Source organism: Erpetoichthys calabaricus, chromosome 5 (genome assembly GCF_900747795.2).
Source record: "Erpetoichthys calabaricus chromosome 5, fErpCal1.3, whole genome shotgun sequence".
Classification (NCBI taxonomy): Eukaryota; Metazoa; Chordata; class Cladistia; order Polypteriformes; family Polypteridae; genus Erpetoichthys; species Erpetoichthys calabaricus.
Window position 1 is genome coordinate 196432965 of NC_041398.2, and position 19766 is coordinate 196452730.

At 38.4% G+C, this 19766-nt stretch overlaps 1 protein-coding gene across 4 annotated transcripts in view; it reads right to left on the minus strand.

Annotated features, from left to right (window-relative positions):
• The window catches only part of LOC114652147 (uncharacterized), a 381858-nt gene that overhangs the window by 205477 nt on the left and 156615 nt on the right, over positions 1-19766 (minus strand). For all 4 annotated transcript variants that reach the window (XM_051927670.1, XM_051927672.1, XM_051927671.1 and 1 more), the window contains exons 3-4: positions 15005-15157; positions 239-5688 (exon numbers count right to left, since the gene is read on the minus strand). In XM_051927670.1, the coding sequence (XP_051783630.1) occupies positions 239-5688; positions 15005-15157 (5603 nt within the window). The remainder of the gene's footprint in view (positions 1-238; positions 5689-15004; positions 15158-19766) is intronic.

Genomic DNA, 19766 nt, shown 5'->3' on the forward strand with positions numbered 1-19766 from the left:
AAACTTGGTGTTTACTATTTTGTTTGTGATGAAAAGACAAAAATGGCTAATGGCTATAATATGTATGCAATCAATATACATATATATTATATATACATATATATATATATAATCAATACCTCAGCTTACAGACACAGGGTTAAATGTTCTTTTAATTATGCTTTCTGGTGCTGTTTAAACTATATAGACACTTGCTTAGCTGGAGGAGGGTTACAATTAAAAGGGCAGTCACACTTACCTAAAGACCTTATCCTTCAGGTGTTCATGCTTTGTGCTCTTTGGAAGACAACTAGCTTCTTTTCCAGAGTTAATGAGCTTGGTTTGTGGAAAATCTTCCAATGTACTTCCATATTCTTGGGAATTGTTGTGATCTTCATGGAATTTTGTTGATAAATGAATAGAATTAGAAATTCCCTTCTCTGTCGCTATAAATGATTGACTCACAACTATGCTACTGTCATGTAAAACAAAACCAGTATTGTGCTGAGATGGCATAGTACTATCTGCATAGCAGACTTCTTTAACAGAATCTCCTGATTCAGATCCTGCTGTGTTTGTAATGCTTGAGTTTTCTTCAGGTGAGCTATCTATGGTTTCATTTTTGTTTCCTAAAAAGCAGATTTGCTTTTCTCCAAGTACTTTTGCCTTATTTGAATTGGACTGAACTAAACATTCAAAGACTTCGTGAGATGATGTGATACAGTCTCCTTGAGAGGAATGATCTGAATTTTCTAATGTGTTAGGGCTCTCTGAATTGACTTCTATTAGTGTTTTCCTGGAGGTTCCTTGCAAATGCTCATTAAACACTGGGTTTGTTAGTTGTGAATCATTCTCTTTATTCATTTCAGGTTTAAATACTGAACCAAACTCACTACAGGACATCTTTTCTTTATTGTATACAATAATATAATCCATTTCAAGCCCACAAGACTCTTCTTCAGGGGTTAAGTTAACCTCTTCATTGCCTTCCACTTCAAAGAATTCAAGGCTCGTTTTATTTTCATCTAATGAATCAGTGTCCAGTGAACCATGGCCCACTTCAGCAAAAGAAAATGAAGATGCATTTGAAGTAGCATCTGCCATCATGAGTTGGTCACTTCTTTCAAAGGCTACTGGAAAATAGCTGCTATCCCCACTCTCGCCCAGGTCAAAAGTCAGAGAGCTGTTATCTTCTTGGGAATTACCTGCCTCAGCATTTGAACATTTTTTTTCATCTCTTGTAATTTTTGAGTGGACAGTCCTTAGACTTTCCTCATAAGAGAGATCTTCCCAAACATCAACATTTCGGATCTCAGGTGACATACTGAAGTATGTTACTTTACCTTCTGATGGGTGTCTTGAGGTATGCTGAGACCAACAGATACTTTCTGAGGCAGTAGCTTTGCCAAATGCTTGATCTTTTTGATTATATTCAGCTAAAGGAGATTGTGCTACTGCTCCTTCACTTGGAATTTCTGTGAAACTGTCTTGTATATTATATTGTGAAGACAGCATACTGTCATTAATTCCAGGAAGGGCATCTTTATTCTTACATGTGTTAGCAACTATTTGATTGCTGAAAGGATATTTTGATAACCCATTAGTAGTACTGCTATGAAGCTCTTGAGAATTATCTTCTTTTCCAAATGCTTCTTCAAACCAAAATAAGTTGGATTCCTTTTTTTTCATGAAGGGGGATTCTTGAATTATAGTAATTTCATCTTCTGTTGTTTCAAGTCCACTTTGATCTAGTGCAGATAACTCATTATTGGGTGGTGCCTCGAAGTTTGATAAAATGGGTAACACTTGTGTATGGTTGGTCTCTACAGTAAGTTCTACTGTACTGGGAGGTTTCTGTCTAAACCATGAACTGCCACAGATTTCTATTTCAGATTTAGCGTCATCATCATCACTTAAACTGACCATGTCCATATCCCTGCTCTTATGTCCTTTCATACTGTCTGTCTGTTCTACTTCAGCGGTTTGAAAAACCTGATCATCATTGTATTGTCGAGTAAGTGTATTGTTAGTAGTTAAACACATAGCCTTCACGTTTTCTTCTATTCCTCGAATTCTGTCACTTTCTATTGCTCTTTCTGTCCATAAAACCCGAGTTTTGCTCTCCACACAGACATCACATTTTGCATCTAATTCTGTTTCTTCGTCATCATAAACACGTTTAGGCTCTCCATCCAAGATGTCCGATGTTTGATACTCAGTAAAGGATTCTGGACATAGATCAGGGCTTTGAGAGGTTTCAGAATTTTTATCTGAACTACACTCATTTATTATATCAGGATTTTTATGGTCATGCTTTGTAAATGTGCTGGTAAGTGCTGAATTTGTGCAAATATCTGGATCTAATGACATTAGGTGTACTTGTGAATTGATTAGATCTGGTTCCCTAGCACAGCTTACCTCACCAGTTTCTGCAGCAGTATTTTCTTCAGAAGCATCCATTGTAATGCATTCATCCAAAGGTGTGGATTCCAAGAGTGAAAGGTCAGTTGCCTCTTTTGTGAATTCAAGTCTATGCATACTTGACTGATCACAACTAAATTCCAGTTTCACCTCAAAAGAAATGTTTAATTCTGTATGTCCACTGATTTGATTTTGAGCAATGTTATTTGCTTCAATATTTTTAAAACTAGTCTCATAATTTGTACAGGAGTTGTGAATGGATGTACTTTCAAATTCTTTGAAAACATCTGTTTCTCTCACATGCAATACTTGCTCTGTATCTTTAGATTCTGTTTGCATCTGCAATTGTTTTCTGTGCTTTACAAGACTTTGGTTAATGCATATATCTGATGTCAGGTCATTAGTTGTATCTAACAACTTTAGACCTCCCTCTGGATCATTTAAGGTTCTCTGGTATGTTTCTTGTGCTACATCACTCCAGTTCTTGTCTTGACTCCCTAATGTATCATTGTGAGCTTTGGAAAATTCTACACTAACACTTTCTTGGGGTTGAACATTATAAAAGCTTGGACTTTTACCAGCTGCCAAGCTGGCTTCAGCTGGACAATCACGTAAATTTTCTAAATCATTGTGAAATGAATCCAGATTGAATGTAGTCCACAAATCAGGATTTTCGCTGGTGCTTTTTTCATCAGGACTAGTTGTACTGGATGGTGTGTCATCTTTTATTGTTGTATTCCACATGCCCATATCTTCTTGGACCATTTGCAAAGGGCTAGCTAAAGAACTTCTTTTAACAAATGGATTCCATTTGTCAGAACATTCAGAAGATTCACCAGTCTCAACACTTGAGGCACTAGATTGGGTATCATCCTGTATAGTGGTGTTCCACATGCCTAGGCTATCATGCAATGGCGAAACAATAGTTGACTCAACATTTTTTTGGCAGAAGTTACTCCATCTGTCTTGTTCACATGATTGTTCTGTGAAGGGTGAGGAATCTTTAGACTGAGGAGCATCCTCCTCTATTGAACTTAAACTGTCCTCAAGTGAAGGGAGACCTTTTAGTTCCAGACAAAAATCCTTTCCCTGCTTATCAATGTTCCACAAGTCAGAAGAGCACACAGAGTTCCAAACATTAGTGTTTGTAGGATTCCACGTTAGTGGTTTTTCTTGCATGATATATTTTTCTTTGTTAGGTGGGGAAACATCATGATGCTTGAAAGCTGAAAAGGTACCACTTTCCTTATATTCATGGTTAGATAAACCAAATGATGATGGCACTGTCTTTCCTTCTCCAGTTGCTGACAGTGTATTACTTTCAAATGAGAGGAATTTTTTTTGATTGTCTGACATTTCTTTGTCAAACGACACTCTATTATTCCAAATATCCTGGCCTGATAAATGGGGCGCATTCAACAATTTTGAAATATCTTCTTCACATACATCTTGCTTATTATCTTGTATACCTGAATCATTTCCTTTATTTTGTTCACAGCCTCCCGTCTGTAGTAATGTGGTAATAGGTATAGCATTGCAAGATGCTGGACCTTCACTTTCTAATGCGTTACGTTGCATGTGACAATACATTAGCTCATGAATTAGTTGACTTTCACCAATTCTTTCATCACATATTAAATTTCCTTGCTCAAATGCAGATGCTACAGATTGTTCTTTATCCTGGATAACTAACCCAATGCATTCTGTAGGGATTTCAGCTTCATCAAATTCATCTTTTGTAATGTCAGGTTCATATTTACTTGTTTTTTCCACATCTGAACAAAAACTACTATATATTTCATGACTAGATAAATCTAAATCAAACATTTCACATACATTATTTTTTGGATTGTAATCTACTGGCTTCTCCCAGTGATCCTGAGGTGTATTGCTATTTAATAATGGGTAAAATGACGATTCTTCAGGATATACATCATACTTTTCCAAAGGATTTTGCATTTCTTTATTTTCTTCTTTTTTTCCATAAGCTTGTTCCAATGCACCTAATATTGAAGGCATTTCCATAGTTGGTGTTTTATCAGATATATCCTCATGAGTATATGCCTCTGGCATACTAAGATCTGAACATTGTTGCATGAGGTGAGGTATAGTTATTCTGAATGATTTGTGGTCTACATCTTCTGCTTGCAGAATGTTGGTCTGCTCATATAATTTCTCTGCGCCTGGATTTATTCGATCAAATTCATTCATACAATCAGCAATATCAGTAGTATGATTAAGAAAAGACTGCTCTTTACTTTGTTGCCATATGCTAGAATTTTCTGAGGTGACAAGACTAATGTGTTCTTCAAAATCATTCCAGCTGTCCAGTTGTTTTACATCAGCAGAAGTGTAACTGTACCTGTCCATTTCATTAATTTTTTCAATGATATCTTCAGGGAAAAATCTTGGCAATCCATCAGCCAGAGGAGAATTTTCAACAAGGCTATTCACTGGTGTTGGAGGGACCTTTGAGTCAAATCTGTCTGCTGGACAATTTTCAGGATAATGTGGTCCAGGTGTGTCACATGTATCGGTAGTTGTAAATTTATCATCATTAACTAAATTACTGACAGATTCATCATATAATTCAACCAAGCATCCTGCTTCAAGAGAAGAGTCTCTCTCTTGTGCTATAATATCACCTACTTGCAAAGGCTTACTTTCTTCAAAAATCAAAAAGTCACTTTCTGAAGACAAATCAGTAACCTCTGGAAGGGGCGAAAGGTTACCTGCATACAGTGGGTCAAAGTTTAGGATGTTATTATGCCCATTTTTGCTTTCATTTTCAGACACTGCATTCACAGAAAGGAGACTAAGAATTGAATTATGATGAAAGCCACTAGATTCAGCAACAGGACTCTCATCACTCAGAAACACTGAGCTCTCTTTAGAAGAACGACTACTTCTAACTGTCACCAAGCCACTGTCAGGACTGACTAATTCAACATTCATTTCAGTAAGGTCAGGCACAGCTTCACTTAAATCTTGAGAATGTTCAGTAAAATTCATAAGCTGCGGTTCAGCATCAGAGCCGTACATGTCAGTGAATCCAGATGAGCCTTGAGAAAGTGGTGCACTGCCAGCTACTGCCTCTGTTGAAGATGTTCTGCTGTTAGAAATAATGAAAGCTTGTCTAGACTCTACAAAATCTTTAAGGAGCGCAAGAATTTCCTCAGTGGAGTTGCAAAAATTCCTTTGCTTATATACTTGAAACCCATCCAACAAACACTCAGCTGCTTCCAGTTCTAGACAGGAATTAGGACTTTCTTCCAAAGTACAGCAAATCTGTGAAAAGAATGAAAAAAGGAGATGTTACCTTATTTACTTATATTTTTCATATGTTATGACCAAAGCTGAATTTTACACAGAGTAAAATCTCTTGATAGATGAACCTCCTATCATTACTGTATTTATGCTCTCAAAACAGGGAAGGACAGGGAGATGTTACCTTATTTACTTATATTTTTCGTATGTTATGACCAAAGCTGAATTTTACACAGAGTAAAATCTCTTGATAGATGAACCTCCTATCATTACTGTATTTATGCTCTCAAAACAGGGAAGGACAGAATATATGTAATGTGGAACAAGGATAAAGGAAGGATATTCACAACTATAACACATAAAAACTCCAAAAGGCATGTTAATGTTTGAAGGCTGCATGAAACTTATTCTTAAAGCTACATTCTAAAGGGTTGCATCTCCTCCTCATCTGATTGTGGATAACATCAATCACAGCCTGACTCAACAACACCCACAGCATCCCTACTCCTGAAAACATTGGTTTTGACATTGGCACACTATTTTTAATTTTGAGTTATGATTTAGGGCTTGGGTGGCGCAGTGGTAGTGCTGCTGCCTCGCAGTTAGGAGACCTGGGTTCGCTTCCCAGGTCCTCCCTGCGTGGAGTTTGCATGTTCTCCCCGTGTCTGCGTGGGTTTCCTCCAGGCGCTCCGGTTTCCTCCCACAGTCCAAAGACATGCAGGTTAGGTGGATTGGCGATTCTAAATTGTCCCTAGTGTGTGCTTGGTGTTTTGTGTGTGTCCCGAGGTGGGTTGGAACCCTGCCTGGGATTGGTTCCTGCCTTGTGCCCTGTGTTGGCTGGGATTGGCTCCAGCAGATCCCCGTGACCCTGTGTTCGGATTCAGTGGGTTGGAAAATGGATGGATTTACGGCTTTGGTTTTTAGAACACTGGTCTCTGATAGATGACTTCAGTATGCTTTCTTTAATACCTTTTCGAACTGCCTCTAAAAACTATATTCACTTTCATGTCACTAAATATATTTTAAATAATGTCATTTGGACCTACTTAAAGTGCTGAACCATTTATACACCTCCAAAATATAATGCATCTTTTATTGAGTAATTTTCAGACTTATAATCCACAATAATTAACTAATTATGGCAGTTCCTAATTGAAGGCTATTTCAGTTGTCATGTGGATAATCATTGCGACCATTAACCTAAAGAATTTATTAACTTGCTGTGTTTCTTTGATCGTAGCATGTCAGTCAGCCTACACATAAGGGATGACAAACACTAGAGTTAGTAATATCAAAAGGGTTAAAAATTATCACGGGGCAAGTCCTGGATATTGGTATATCTGATCATTTTTGTATTTTAATTGACACAGAAATACTGATAACTAGCACTAAAGGACAGCTTACTGTTAAAAATGTTATTTTGGTGCACCAACAGCTTCTAGGTCAGATAATATTCTGAATAATCAGCCAGAATTAAGTGCTTGACCTGACACAACCAACAATGTTATCAGTATGAAGGAAAATTTTAAAGCAAACATGTGAGCTGGAGCTGACGTAATGTCTCTCTATTATAATAAAAAAATCCTGTGGCAAGACAAGACTTTTTAGAAGACGGGACGAGACTTTTTGTAAGATTTTTTCAAGTCCCGCAAGTTGAAACCTTGGTTATGAGATTTTTTCAAGTCACGCCCTCCTGTCAACCATTTTCAACCACAAACACGGTAATCACACCTCTCATTTGCATGAATGCTTTTGACAGACACATTTTCTGCTCTCTCAGCTCTTATAAATTTTAATGTTTTCCTCACTTCAAGTTCCCAATTAAAGAAGATGTATTATGTCCAAATCTTATTGAAGAATTTCATCACAAAGGGTTATCAACAGAACAATTGAGTACATGGGTAATCCTAGCAGTGAAAAATGTCTATCGGTTACACTGCAAATTGGTGAAATGCATATCAATAGACTATGCAGAAACAGTTGGTGGTGATCGTGCAGAACATGAAAACATCAACTTACAATATCCCGAAGAATAACTACGGCTGTTTTCCACCGCATGAATTACTGTAGAAAGAAGGATGTATCCAAGAAAGGTAATGTAGTACATCTTCAGGGGATACCATTAGGCAGCAAAGGAGATCTTGATATGCCATTTGTATTAAAATGTTAACAGTTTCCCATTAGAATAACATTTGCAATACAATTAACAAATCTCAGAGTTAAACATTTGAAAAAGTTGTTTTATTTAACAGACATAAAGAAACGAAATTCAATCACGGGGAGTTATACATTGCGTTGTTACGATGAAAGCCCTAACACAGAATCAAAATTCAATGCAATATTGACAAAAATGTAAGTAAAAAAATAGTTTTTACTGAAGTTTAACAGTAAAAGTGTAAGTTTAAAAAGTATTTACGTGTTAATTTCAAAGCCAAACAGAACAAAATCATATTATCAACGAATAACTCTAACGGAACATGAAACATAATTTACTTTCAAATCATTACGTTTTACTCTTTCTTAATATAGTTAATTACTTGCTGTAATGTAAAATAGTTCTATTATGCATATGAAACAAAAATCATATTATCAACGAATAACTCTAACGGAACATGAAACATAATTTACTTTCAAATCATTACGTTTTACTCCTTCTTAATATAGTTAATTACTTGCTGTAATGTAAAATAGTTCTATTATGCATATGAAACAATTCCCATGAAAATAAAAATCTGTTTAAATTGTACATCCACATCCTCATACACCAGCGACAGACCTGCAAAGAGGCTAGCCCGTAGCACGGGCATGGGGGTTGGCGAGCGAAGCGAGCAGGGGGCAAACTAGTCCTCTGAGAAAAAATGTAAGAACTCCTCCAGCACAAAAATACCTTGGGAAAACTCAGAGTGTCTGATCTTAAAAGAAAATGCAGTACAGCAGAGCATAAATGGAGAAAACTAAATTAACAGTACATTATGAACTCAATTATTAATCTCTATTTTTCTCTGCTTTCTTTTTCATTGTTTACTATCATCACCACCTGATCAAAGCACTGTGCAGCCGCGTGTGAATGAAATTGGGTATCCCAATTTTCCACGAGGCCCACTGTATCAAATCCTGTAAGATAAAGCCTAAAAAAACTATAAGGAACTATTTAAGAAAATTCATGTTAGGCAGAATGTCCATTTGTATCTGGGCAGTCTTTTGGTCTTGGACCCCCTGCAGATTTTGTTTTTTTTTCTAGCTTATCTGAAGGTTTAATTTTTTTCTGTTCTCCCAAGCCATATGACCTTATCATAGGACTCATCTTTAGAGACTTAAAAAACTACTCTATATATAGTATACATATATGTGTGAATTACTTATTTTTGTACATTATTTATGCATTATTATTCTTACATAATTTTTAATTTGCTTTTCTTTGCTTGAAACTATTTGACATTCTTGTAAAGCCCATTGAGCTACATCCTGTGTATGAAAATGTGCTATAGAAATAAATGTTGCTATTAAATCAAATACTAATTACAAACTTGGCTGCAAAAAGTAAACTTAAAAACAGAAAAAATAGAAAACAACATTGATGCAAGTATTAAACTTCTCATTTAGTTCATCCTTGTAATTCTACATTACACTCACTAACCAAATTATTAGGAGCACTATACTAATACTGGGTAGGGCCTCCTTTTTTCTCAAAACTGCCTCTGTTCTGCTGAAAACATTCCTGTCAGATTCTGATCTATTTTGACATGACTGCAGCACACAATTTCTTTTTTAACAATCTTTTTTATTTTATTTCAAAAGCAATATACATTTATAACAATACATAAAAATTTAAAAGCACTCTTCAGCAGTAAAAGGCACAAATTAGGTGTTTCCTACATGCTGATACTTCTTGATATTTTATTTTGTCAGATCGTTTAATCTTTTCAGTGTAGAAGCAAGCTCTACCAGCCTCCTGGTAAGCCTGGTTGGCTTACCTCGACATTCTTTACTTTTTTTTGGTATGGCAGGTAATTCATGATTAGGACTGGTAGGCATTTCTGTTACAATGATGCCAGTACTTGTCTGACATGTGGAAAGCTTACACGGATAAGCACATTTTCCACTGTACCAAATCCTGTTATGCAGCTGCATTAGTTACTCTCTGTGAAATACAAGAATTCATCTTGTAATTTTTGATGAAAGCGCTAAACATTTAAAAATCATTTAAAAAAATGAACATTGCTCCCTTGAAAAATGCACAAAATGTGCACAACAAGTCAAAGTCCACTGGAGCTCCTTTACTGTGCGGAGTCAGCCCAGGCCTTCCTCTCACACTGGCATTGGTAAACTGAGGTTTGTTGCCTTTAACACTAGAATTACCAGAGCCTACGAAAAAACTCGTAAATCCGTCCCACCTTAAATCGCGTCTTAAATCCGTTTGCACCTCTCCGCCAGAGTCCTTTGTCATCTAAATGTGCTGATAAACCAAAGCTACTAGCAGCCAGCTATTCCATCCCCCCACCGACTTAGAATGAACTTCTCTCCTAGCTCAAGCCTTGCCTTGATTTGATTACCTGGGATTGAAGTGGAGTTTTACAGTGGAAATAATTCTAGCGTTATTTGGAATACACGCATTTCATGTGTGTTCCATTTCTATAGTAGGCTGTGCAAACACATTTTTAAAACAGAAACGTTTTTCATATTCTAATAGTAAATGACAAAATGTAGGCATAAACTATATAACGTATGAAGCCTGAAGTCCATATATCAAAGAAACACTTTCACAAAAGGTACAAAAAAGAGAACACGTGCGCTTTCATTCAAAAAAAAAAAAAAAAAAAGCCGCGTTAGCATGCCACATTGACACACTTATTACAACCGCCGTGGTGGCGTAGTGGTATCAGCTCCTGACTGGGGATCAGAGGGTGGCAAGTTCGATCCTGCACGGCTCCACTTCGAGAAATTAACTGCATTTATTCTTACAATTTTAGAATAACAACATAAATTTGATTTCAGTCTGTAACAGCCGGTGTAACTTATGATACTGGTAAAGGTTAGCTTTTTTTTTTTTTTTTTTTAATTCACTTTTCATTCTCGCAGTCGCATTCAGAATCAATTCATACCACCCCATCTGACACAGCTGGTTTCACATAAATAAAAGTGCACTTTTATTCAAGAGTATAACCGAAGAATAAAGAAAGCAAGTTACAGTTGGTGGTTGATACGACAGCTTGCGTGGTGCAATGTTAAGAACTGCTGATTTCCGATCCGTGCTATATAAAATCATCACATTCAAATATTAACAGTTCCCACACACCCAAGGTCCGCCATTCCTACATTTACGACATGTGTACTTGTTGCAGTGTACACACCTCTCTGTGCTATGGTTCCTATTACAGTGAATGAGCACCTGACACTGTACTTTCTTCCCTGGGGGAAGCTGAGGTCTTAGAACGGAAGTTTGTTGACGCTGTATCATCTTTTCTTTTTCCATCGCCTTTTCCTGTAAGAAGCGACGACGAAGTTCCTCTGCAAGGTGAGCCATGAACACTCTTCTTTTCTCAGCGGACCCCGTGCATGCCTTATACAGTACGTGTGCGTTCATCGCTGCTAGGTCAAGGATGTTGTAGAACACAGCAACCGGCCACCTGCGTGTTCCTGTTCGCACTGAACAAGCACGCGCCTTCTGGTCCATGATGTCAACGCCACGCTGGGGAAAAAAGAAAGACAAATATATGTGACATTTTGAAGAAATCATTTTATCACCAGAATAGCACCAGAATACTTCGTCACACTAATATGTTTTTCATTAGCATACCTTCATGTGGTTGTAGTCTGTGACCGTGTTTGTTTTTTTTTTTTTTTTATCTTGCCCAATCTCCACATCATGGTGCATTGTGCTGAGAATGCAGACAGACTTCATCTTTTTGGGCACATACACTGTCAGCATGGCACTGGGAGATCTAAACACCAGCGTGGATAATTGTTCGTGTACTGAACTGACTTTAGCTGCAGGTGGAAGTTCCCGTCGCACTTTATTCATGGTGCCAAGCAGAGTTGTATTGCGGTGCAGCAGTCTATTAGCCAGCGAAAGTGACGTGAAGAAGTTGTCTGTTGTTACGGTTCTGCCTTTGTCCAGAAATGGCTCCATAAGCTTTATGACCACAGACTCGGAAAGTCTTTCTCCCGTGGGACGACTGGGATCTTTTCCTAAATAAGGAGTGGCATTGCACATGTACTTTTTCTCCAAATCTGCCGCAATCCAAAAAGGCAGAACCGTAACAACAGACAACTTCTTCACGTCACTTTCGCTGGCTAATAGACTGCTGCACCGCAATACAACTCTGCTTGGCACCATGAATAAAGTGCGACGGGAACTTCCACCTGCAGCTAAAGTCAGTTCAGTACACGAACAATTATCCACGCTGGTGTTTAGATCTCCCAGTGCCATGCTGACAGTGTATGTGCCCAAAAAGATGAAGTCTGTCTGCATTCTCAGCACAATGCACCATGATGTGGAGATTGGGCAAGATAAAAAAAAAAAAAAACAAACACGGTCACAGACTACAACCACATGAAGGTATGCTAATGAAAAACATATTAGTGTGACGAAGTATTCTGGTGCTATTCTGGTGATAAAATGATTTCTTCAAAATGTCACATATATTTGTCTTTCTTTTTTCCCCAGCGTGGCGTTGACATCATGGACCAGAAGGCGCGTGCTTGTTCAGTGCGAACAGGAACACGCAGGTGGCCGGTTGCTGTGTTCTACAACATCCTTGACCTAGCAGCGATGAACGCACACGTACTGTATAAGGCATGCACGGGGTCCGCTGAGAAAAGAAGAGTGTTCATGGCTCACCTTGCAGAGGAACTTCGTCGTCGCTTCTTACAGGAAAAGGCGATGGAAAAAGAAAAGATGATACAGCGTCAACAAACTTCCGTTCTAAGACCTCAGCTTCCCCCAGGGAAGAAAGTACAGTGTCAGGTGCTCATTCACTGTAATAGGAACCATAGCACAGAGAGGTGTGTACACTGCAACAAGTACACATGTCGTAAATGTAGGAATGGCGGACCTTGGGTGTGTGGGAACTGTTAATATTTGAATGTGATGATTTTATATAGCACGGATCGGAAATCAGCAGTTCTTAACATTGCACCACGCAAGCTGTCGTATCAACCACCAACTGTAACTTGCTTTCTTTATTCTTCGGTTATACTCTTGAATAAAAGTGCACTTTTATTTATGTGAAACCAGCTGTGTCAGATGGGGTTGTATGGATTGATTCTGAATGCGACTGCGAGAATGAAAAGTGAATTAAAAAAAAAAAAAAAAAAAAAAGCTAACCTTTACCAGTATCATAAGTTACACCGGCTGTTACAGACTGAAATCAAATTTATGTTGTTATTCTAAAATTGTAAGAATAAATGCAGTTAATTTCTCGAAGTGGAGCCGTGCAGGATCGAACTCGTCACCCTCTGATTCCCAGTCAGGAGCTGATACCATTACGCCACCGCAGCAGTTGTAGTAAGTGTGTCAATGTGGCATGCTAACACGGCTTTTTTTTTTTAAATTTTTTGAATGAAAGCGCACGTGTTCTCTTATTTGTACCTTTTGTGAAAGTGTTTCTTTGATATATGGACTTCAGGCTTCATACGTTATATAGTTTATGCCTACATTTTATCATTTACTATTAGAATATGAAAAACGTTTCTGTTTTAAAAATGTGTTTGCACAGCCTACTATAGAAATGGAACACACATGAAATGCGTGTATTCCAAATAACGCTAGAATTATTTCCACTGTAAAACTCCACTTCAATCCCAGGTAATCAAATCAAGGCAAGGCATGAGCTAGGAGAGAAGTTCATTCTAAGTCGGTGGGGGGATGGAATAGCTGGCTGCTAGTAGCTTTGGTTTATCAGCACATTTAGATGACAAAGGACTCTGGCGGAGAGGTGCAAACGGATTTAAGACGCGATTTAAGGTGGGACGGATTTACGAGTTTTTTCGTGGGCTCTGGTAATTCTAGTGTTAAGGACTTTAGTGAAGTATAAGTAAGAAAAGTCGCGGTAGAAGATGGTCTGCACCATGCCAGACACCACTGCAATCTGGTCAAGGAAGCCTTCCTAATAGTAGCGCCAGATAAGGTTCGCCAGATAGAGAGTCCAGTAGAGACCCAGGAAAAAGAGGTAGTGAGTAGAGATGGACTCTACTTATTTAGTCATGGTGATCATGAAGAGCTGTGGAGGAATCGCCACCGACTCCAGGTACATCAAGAAGGTCCACATAATTTCTGTAGATATGTACATTCATGCTGCATGACTTCAATTTTACCACATACTAATGGTGTTAACATTCATATCTAGCAATTGGGAAGGCCACTGAAGGACACTGAACTTATTGAAACTTCATGAAACTAGTTTGAGATGACATGCTATATTATCATGCTGGAAGTAGCCATTCCAAAGACTGGTCAATTGAAGCCATGAAGGGCAAACATGATCAGCAAAAATGCTTAAAATAGGCCATAGCATTCAAGCAATGAATGATCGGTATTGACGGACCCAAAGTATATGAAGACCATCACCATCACCACCACCACCACCAGCAGCGTGGACTGTTGGCACAAAGCATGTTGGGTGCATGGCTTAATGCTGTTGGCAGCACATTCTATCCATACTATCTCTGTTCCTCGCCATAATTCGAGGAACAGCTGTCTTCAGCTGTCTAGTTTTGGTGAGCCTGTGCCCACTACAGACTTCACTTCCTGTTCTTGGCTGACAGCAGTGGAACCTCACGAGGTGTTCTGCTGTTGTAGCCCATCTGCCTCAAGGTTTGACATGTTCTGTATTCTGAAATGCTTTTCTGCTCACCACATTTGCACAGAGTAATTACCTGAATAACTGTAGCCTTTCTGTCAGCTCGAATAAGTTTGAGCATTTATCTCTGAACTCTAACAACAACGAGGCTTTCACATTTGCAGAACTGCCACTCACGGAATGTTTCTTTGATTTTTGCACCATTCTCACTTAATTCCAAAGACTGTTATGTGTGAAAATCAGGACAGCAGCAGTTACATCAAGTATTCAAACCGGACTGTCTGGCATCAGCAATCATGCCACAGTTGAAACCATATTGGTGTTTTATGTGAACATTAACTGACAAATCCTGACCTGATTATGCATGATTTTAGGTGTTGTGCAGCTGCCACTTCATTTGATTGATTAGATAATTGCATTAATAAGCAGGTGCACCAGTGTTTTACAAATGTGCTAAGTAAATGCATAACAAAATAATAAAAATAATGAAGATATAAATCTTTAAATAACCAAACATAAGTTGAGAAGTTACTTACCTGGTTAAAGAGTTCAGCATTCTCAGAATAGACTGCAACTTGTAACCACTGCTGATTTTCCTCTTCTGTTGAACTGGCAACCAGAACAAGTCCTTCATAACCATGCTCTTCAGATAACACTTTCAAATCCTTAATTAAACATTGCACATTATCCTGGAATAACAGGAAAACAGGTTTAGAAAAAGCTTTAATATTCAAAAATGTAGCTTGGACATAAACAAAATAAATAAACTATTAACTTAATATATCTCAGTAAAAACAATAACCAACAAATGTGTTAACATGCAATTTTGTTCTTTTAATAGTGAATTAGAGGACTATTACAAGATGTACCTTATTTATTTATTTGTTTTTGATTATTTACCAACTACAAATGCAAGAAAAAAAATTATTTTCACGTCACTTCACATAGTAAAGTTTCAAATTCGTATGTATCAACTATACTGACTGATTTTATTTTTTAACCAGGTGGGTGGTGAGATAGGAGTTCAGTGTTTTGGCAGGGGAGTTGAATTCATGTCAATCTAAGATTAAACACTGAACATGCATTTGTTTTTTTGTTTACTGTTTTCTTGCCAATACTATAGAGATAGCCTTATAATTACATCCTTTTTTTTTAATATATATTTTATTAATTTTTATTGTAATCATTCCATACAAATAGATCAATTTATAACCAAACAAATTAAAAACAAATCAAACCCCACCCCTGAGAAGGAGAGCTTAGCTAAAGGAGAATTGCTTAGGGCTTTTAATAAGACAACATTAAGCAAAGGAAAAGGAGAAATAAATATATATGTAAATAAGAGATAGAGAAGGGAGTTAAATGCGGTAATGGTTATTTCTCTTATTCTAAAATAATATTGATCGGATCCTGACAGGTTTTTAAAAAATTTTGTACAGATCCTCTATCTAACTGATTACATCCTATTGACAAAGACCTTACTGAACAATATGAGACACGTCAATGGAGTGAAATTAAACTTTGCTTGAAGCACATCCATTTTATGCGCACTGAAATGCCATATTTTCCGCTTCCTATCATTCTCCTTTATGTTTTGTAGTGATGTAACAGTGTCATCATCACAAACAGTAACATAAGTAGCATTAAATAACAAAGAAGGGTGTAATATGCAGAAGCATCTATCATCTGGAGATGGAGGGACAGCAAAAAAAAGCAAACCTTCAATGATTAAAAATGCATTTGATTTTACTAATTAGTTTAAAGGAAGGTACTTTCAATATGTTAATGAGTTATGTTATTCGAAACATCTTGCGATGCTCTCAGACACATCATCAGTGATGTTCCTGGGGTCACGGGGTGTTCTGAGTCTTACAACATCACACACCCCCACACAGGAAGCCCAACTGAGGCTGATCACACCTCAGCTTGTGTGTCAGTAGCAAGCCACTAGTCATTTCTCTTTATCAAGAGCCAAAGTGAGACTCATTCAGCTGGCTCCAATGTTCTCTTAATGACTCTTCTGTAGTGGGCTCCCCTGATGTACAAACAACTCAAGGGTTTTTGGCAGAGAGATTGGCCAGCAAATATCCTGCTGCCTACTTTGATGGACAGTTTGACTTCCACCCTGCTCTTCCTCCTTGATCCTGTCTTCCCAAGGGACAGTTAGTTTCAACATAATCAACTTTCCAGCTGACTTGGACAGCATGACTATGTCTGGCCTCAACAATGTTGTGACTAAGGAGATCTGTTGGGAGCTTGACTTGAGGTCTGAGACCCCAACCCTGCCTTCTCAAATGTTATAACTCTTATCACCTGGCAGTTTTTACGTAGAGATGTGTGTGTGCAAATGGTCTCAGCCACTGCTTTCAACACTTGTTTATGATGCAAGTGATAGTGCCTTCTCCCAGGGCTCTAGGACAGCTGCTAAGAATGTGGTCTAGGGTCCCTTTCCCTTTGCACAATCTGTAAGAAGCTGTCTCAACCTTCCTCCAGAGGTGCAGGTTTGTGGGACAAAACATCACAGACACATCGAAGGAGGAACTTAACATGCTGAGATTTTGCATGGGACAGGTAACCCTATGCTATGTTACAATCGACTGTCTGGCCCCACCTTGTCCATGGTTCCTGCTGTCACATTCCAGCTGTCTTGCTAGCTTGGACTTCCTCCATTTCTACTCTCACTTCCTGTTGAACCATTTGTTGCCTCTCTATTCCCTGGACTTTGTCATAACTGGACTTTGGGGACAAACCCAGTCCCAGTCATCTGATGGTCACCATGCCTACCAGTACACTGTGGCACAGTCTTGTCTCTGCCTGTTCCACATCATCCTTAGCCTTCCACTTCTTACTACTCTTTGTCTTTATGCTGGCTGGACACTCTGTAATGCAGCACACCCTTGCACAGATGACCATAAACTCTTTTGTGACAGAAGAGGGAGATTCAGCCTGTTCTTCCCATAGAGGGCCATGCTGTTCAGTGATCTTCAAAGTCCAAATCATCTCCGCAGGTACTGGCTAATCTTCTTTTCCAGTCTTTTCACATCCAAAATTGAGGACTCATAAATGAGCAATGGTCACAAGATGTGTGAAGGATTCCATGCTGGTAAATCCAAACCTTAAACTTGCCTGAAAGGTCTGGTCTTATCTGCTGCGGTCAACCATTGATGTAGGATGCAATTCCTCCATCAAGGTTCTGTTTGTCCCTGTATCCAGACTTGGTATGGAGGTCCCTTCCACTGTGAACTGACACCAATTCACCACCTTACCACCTCTGAGAACAAGGGACCTAGACAGCTCTAGTCCCCTCAGAATCCATTAAAATCCTGGAGGTGTCTTAGTTGTGACTGTCAGGTTATTCATGAATACTCTGGAGGTTTTTAGTTCCCAGATTTGGTCATAGGTCCACTGCACTCTACCTCAGCTGATTTTGACAAAATGTAAATTATAAGAGAGAAGAGGATATAACAGAGACTGTTATCCTGTAATAACCTCTTTCTTCAAACAGTACCATTAAGTTGTCACTGTCTGTGAGGATACTCTCAGCCTTACGTCTGCATAGTAGTAATCCAGGAAGAGGTTCCTGATGTTGCTTGGGGCATGGTGGTGTTCCAGGGTAATCCCATCCAGCTTATGGGGTACTGAACTATACATATTTGTAAGGTCTGACCATAACACTAAGAAATCCCCACTGTTTTCTCTTGAATCTCTGATCAGCTGAGTGACACACATATAAGTTGTAAGAAACATGGAATATGGGAGATTCCCCCCTTTCTTTACAGAGGTGTCAATGCAAGCATTCCTGATGAGAAACTCAGCAAGTTACTGCTGCAAGGACACTGAAAAAAATCCTTCCCTCCATGCTGAGCAGTTACATGACTCTGAACTGCTGGATGTTGCTGGTAGAGGTGTAAACTAACAAAGTACAACAAGTCTTTTTTTCCCTCCACTACATTTTATGTCAAATAGATTACTTTTTACTTTGTTACATGTTCTAGCAAGTCCTTGTTACTCATTGCATATACCAAGCTATTATAAATTCATAAAAGAGAATTATCTCTATACTAATAAAAGGCAAAGCCCTCACTGACTCACTGACTGACTGACTGACTGACTCACTCACTCACTCACTCATCACTAATTCTCCAACTTCCCGTGTAGGTAGAAGTCTGAAATTTGGCAGACTCATTCCTTACAGCTTACTTACAAAAGTTAGGCAGGTTTTATTTCGAAATTCTACGTGTAATGGTCATAACTGGAACCTGTTTGACTGACTCACTCATCACTAATTCTCCAACTTCCCGTGTAGGTAGAAGTCTGAAATTTGGCAGGCTCATTCCTTACAGCTTACTTACAAAAGTTAGGCAGGTTTTATTTCGAAATTCTACGCGTAAAGGTCATAACTGGAACCTGTTTGACTGACTCATTCATCACTAATTCTCCAACTTCCCGTGTAGGTAGAAGGCTGAAATTTGGCAGGCTCATTCCTTACAGCTTACTTACAAAAGTTAGGCAGGTTTCATTTCGAAATTCTACGTGTAATGGTCATAACTGGAACCTGTTTTTTGTCCATATACTCTAATGGAGGAGGCGGAGTCACGTATTGCGTCATGACGTATTACGCCTCCTACGTAATCACGTGAACTGAAAACGAGGAAGAGATTTACAGCACAAGTCAAACGCGGGAACAAAGGTAAATGACGTTAATTGTTGACTGTCTTTTAATACTGTGTACTTGTTGAGTGTCTTTTAATACTGTGTAAGCATACATATTAACATATGTGCAATTAAACGTGTGCATTTACGGGGTGATTTCTCAGGCTTAAAAGCTCGCCTTTTATTAAAAAGGTAAATGCAAACTCTTTTCATTCTGAAGGGCACAAACCACGTTAGATTTCAGCCGTTAAACGCGCAAAAATGTCAGTACACCAGATAAATAAGCGCAACATATTATCAGTTGTATTGTATGCTTACAATACATATAGAAATGTGTTAATCGTTAACTAATATTATGGGATGGTGTTTTTCGACTCGCGCTTTGATTTAAACGATTGCATGTCTTGGTGGGTTTGCGTAGCTTATTGTCAATATCTTTACAGCTCTTTTTAAGACTTAATTTAAAAAGGTTTTCTTTTCTTCTTAATAAAAATTTAAAAGCAGTACTTCGCCGGTGCGAAGCGCTCACTTCACTCCCTTACGGGAATCGAACCTCGGACGTCAGCGCTAGAGGCTAAGCCCCTAAAATTGCGCCACGGCGTATGGTTCGTTTATTTGACAGCATGTAGATCGGGGTAATTACAT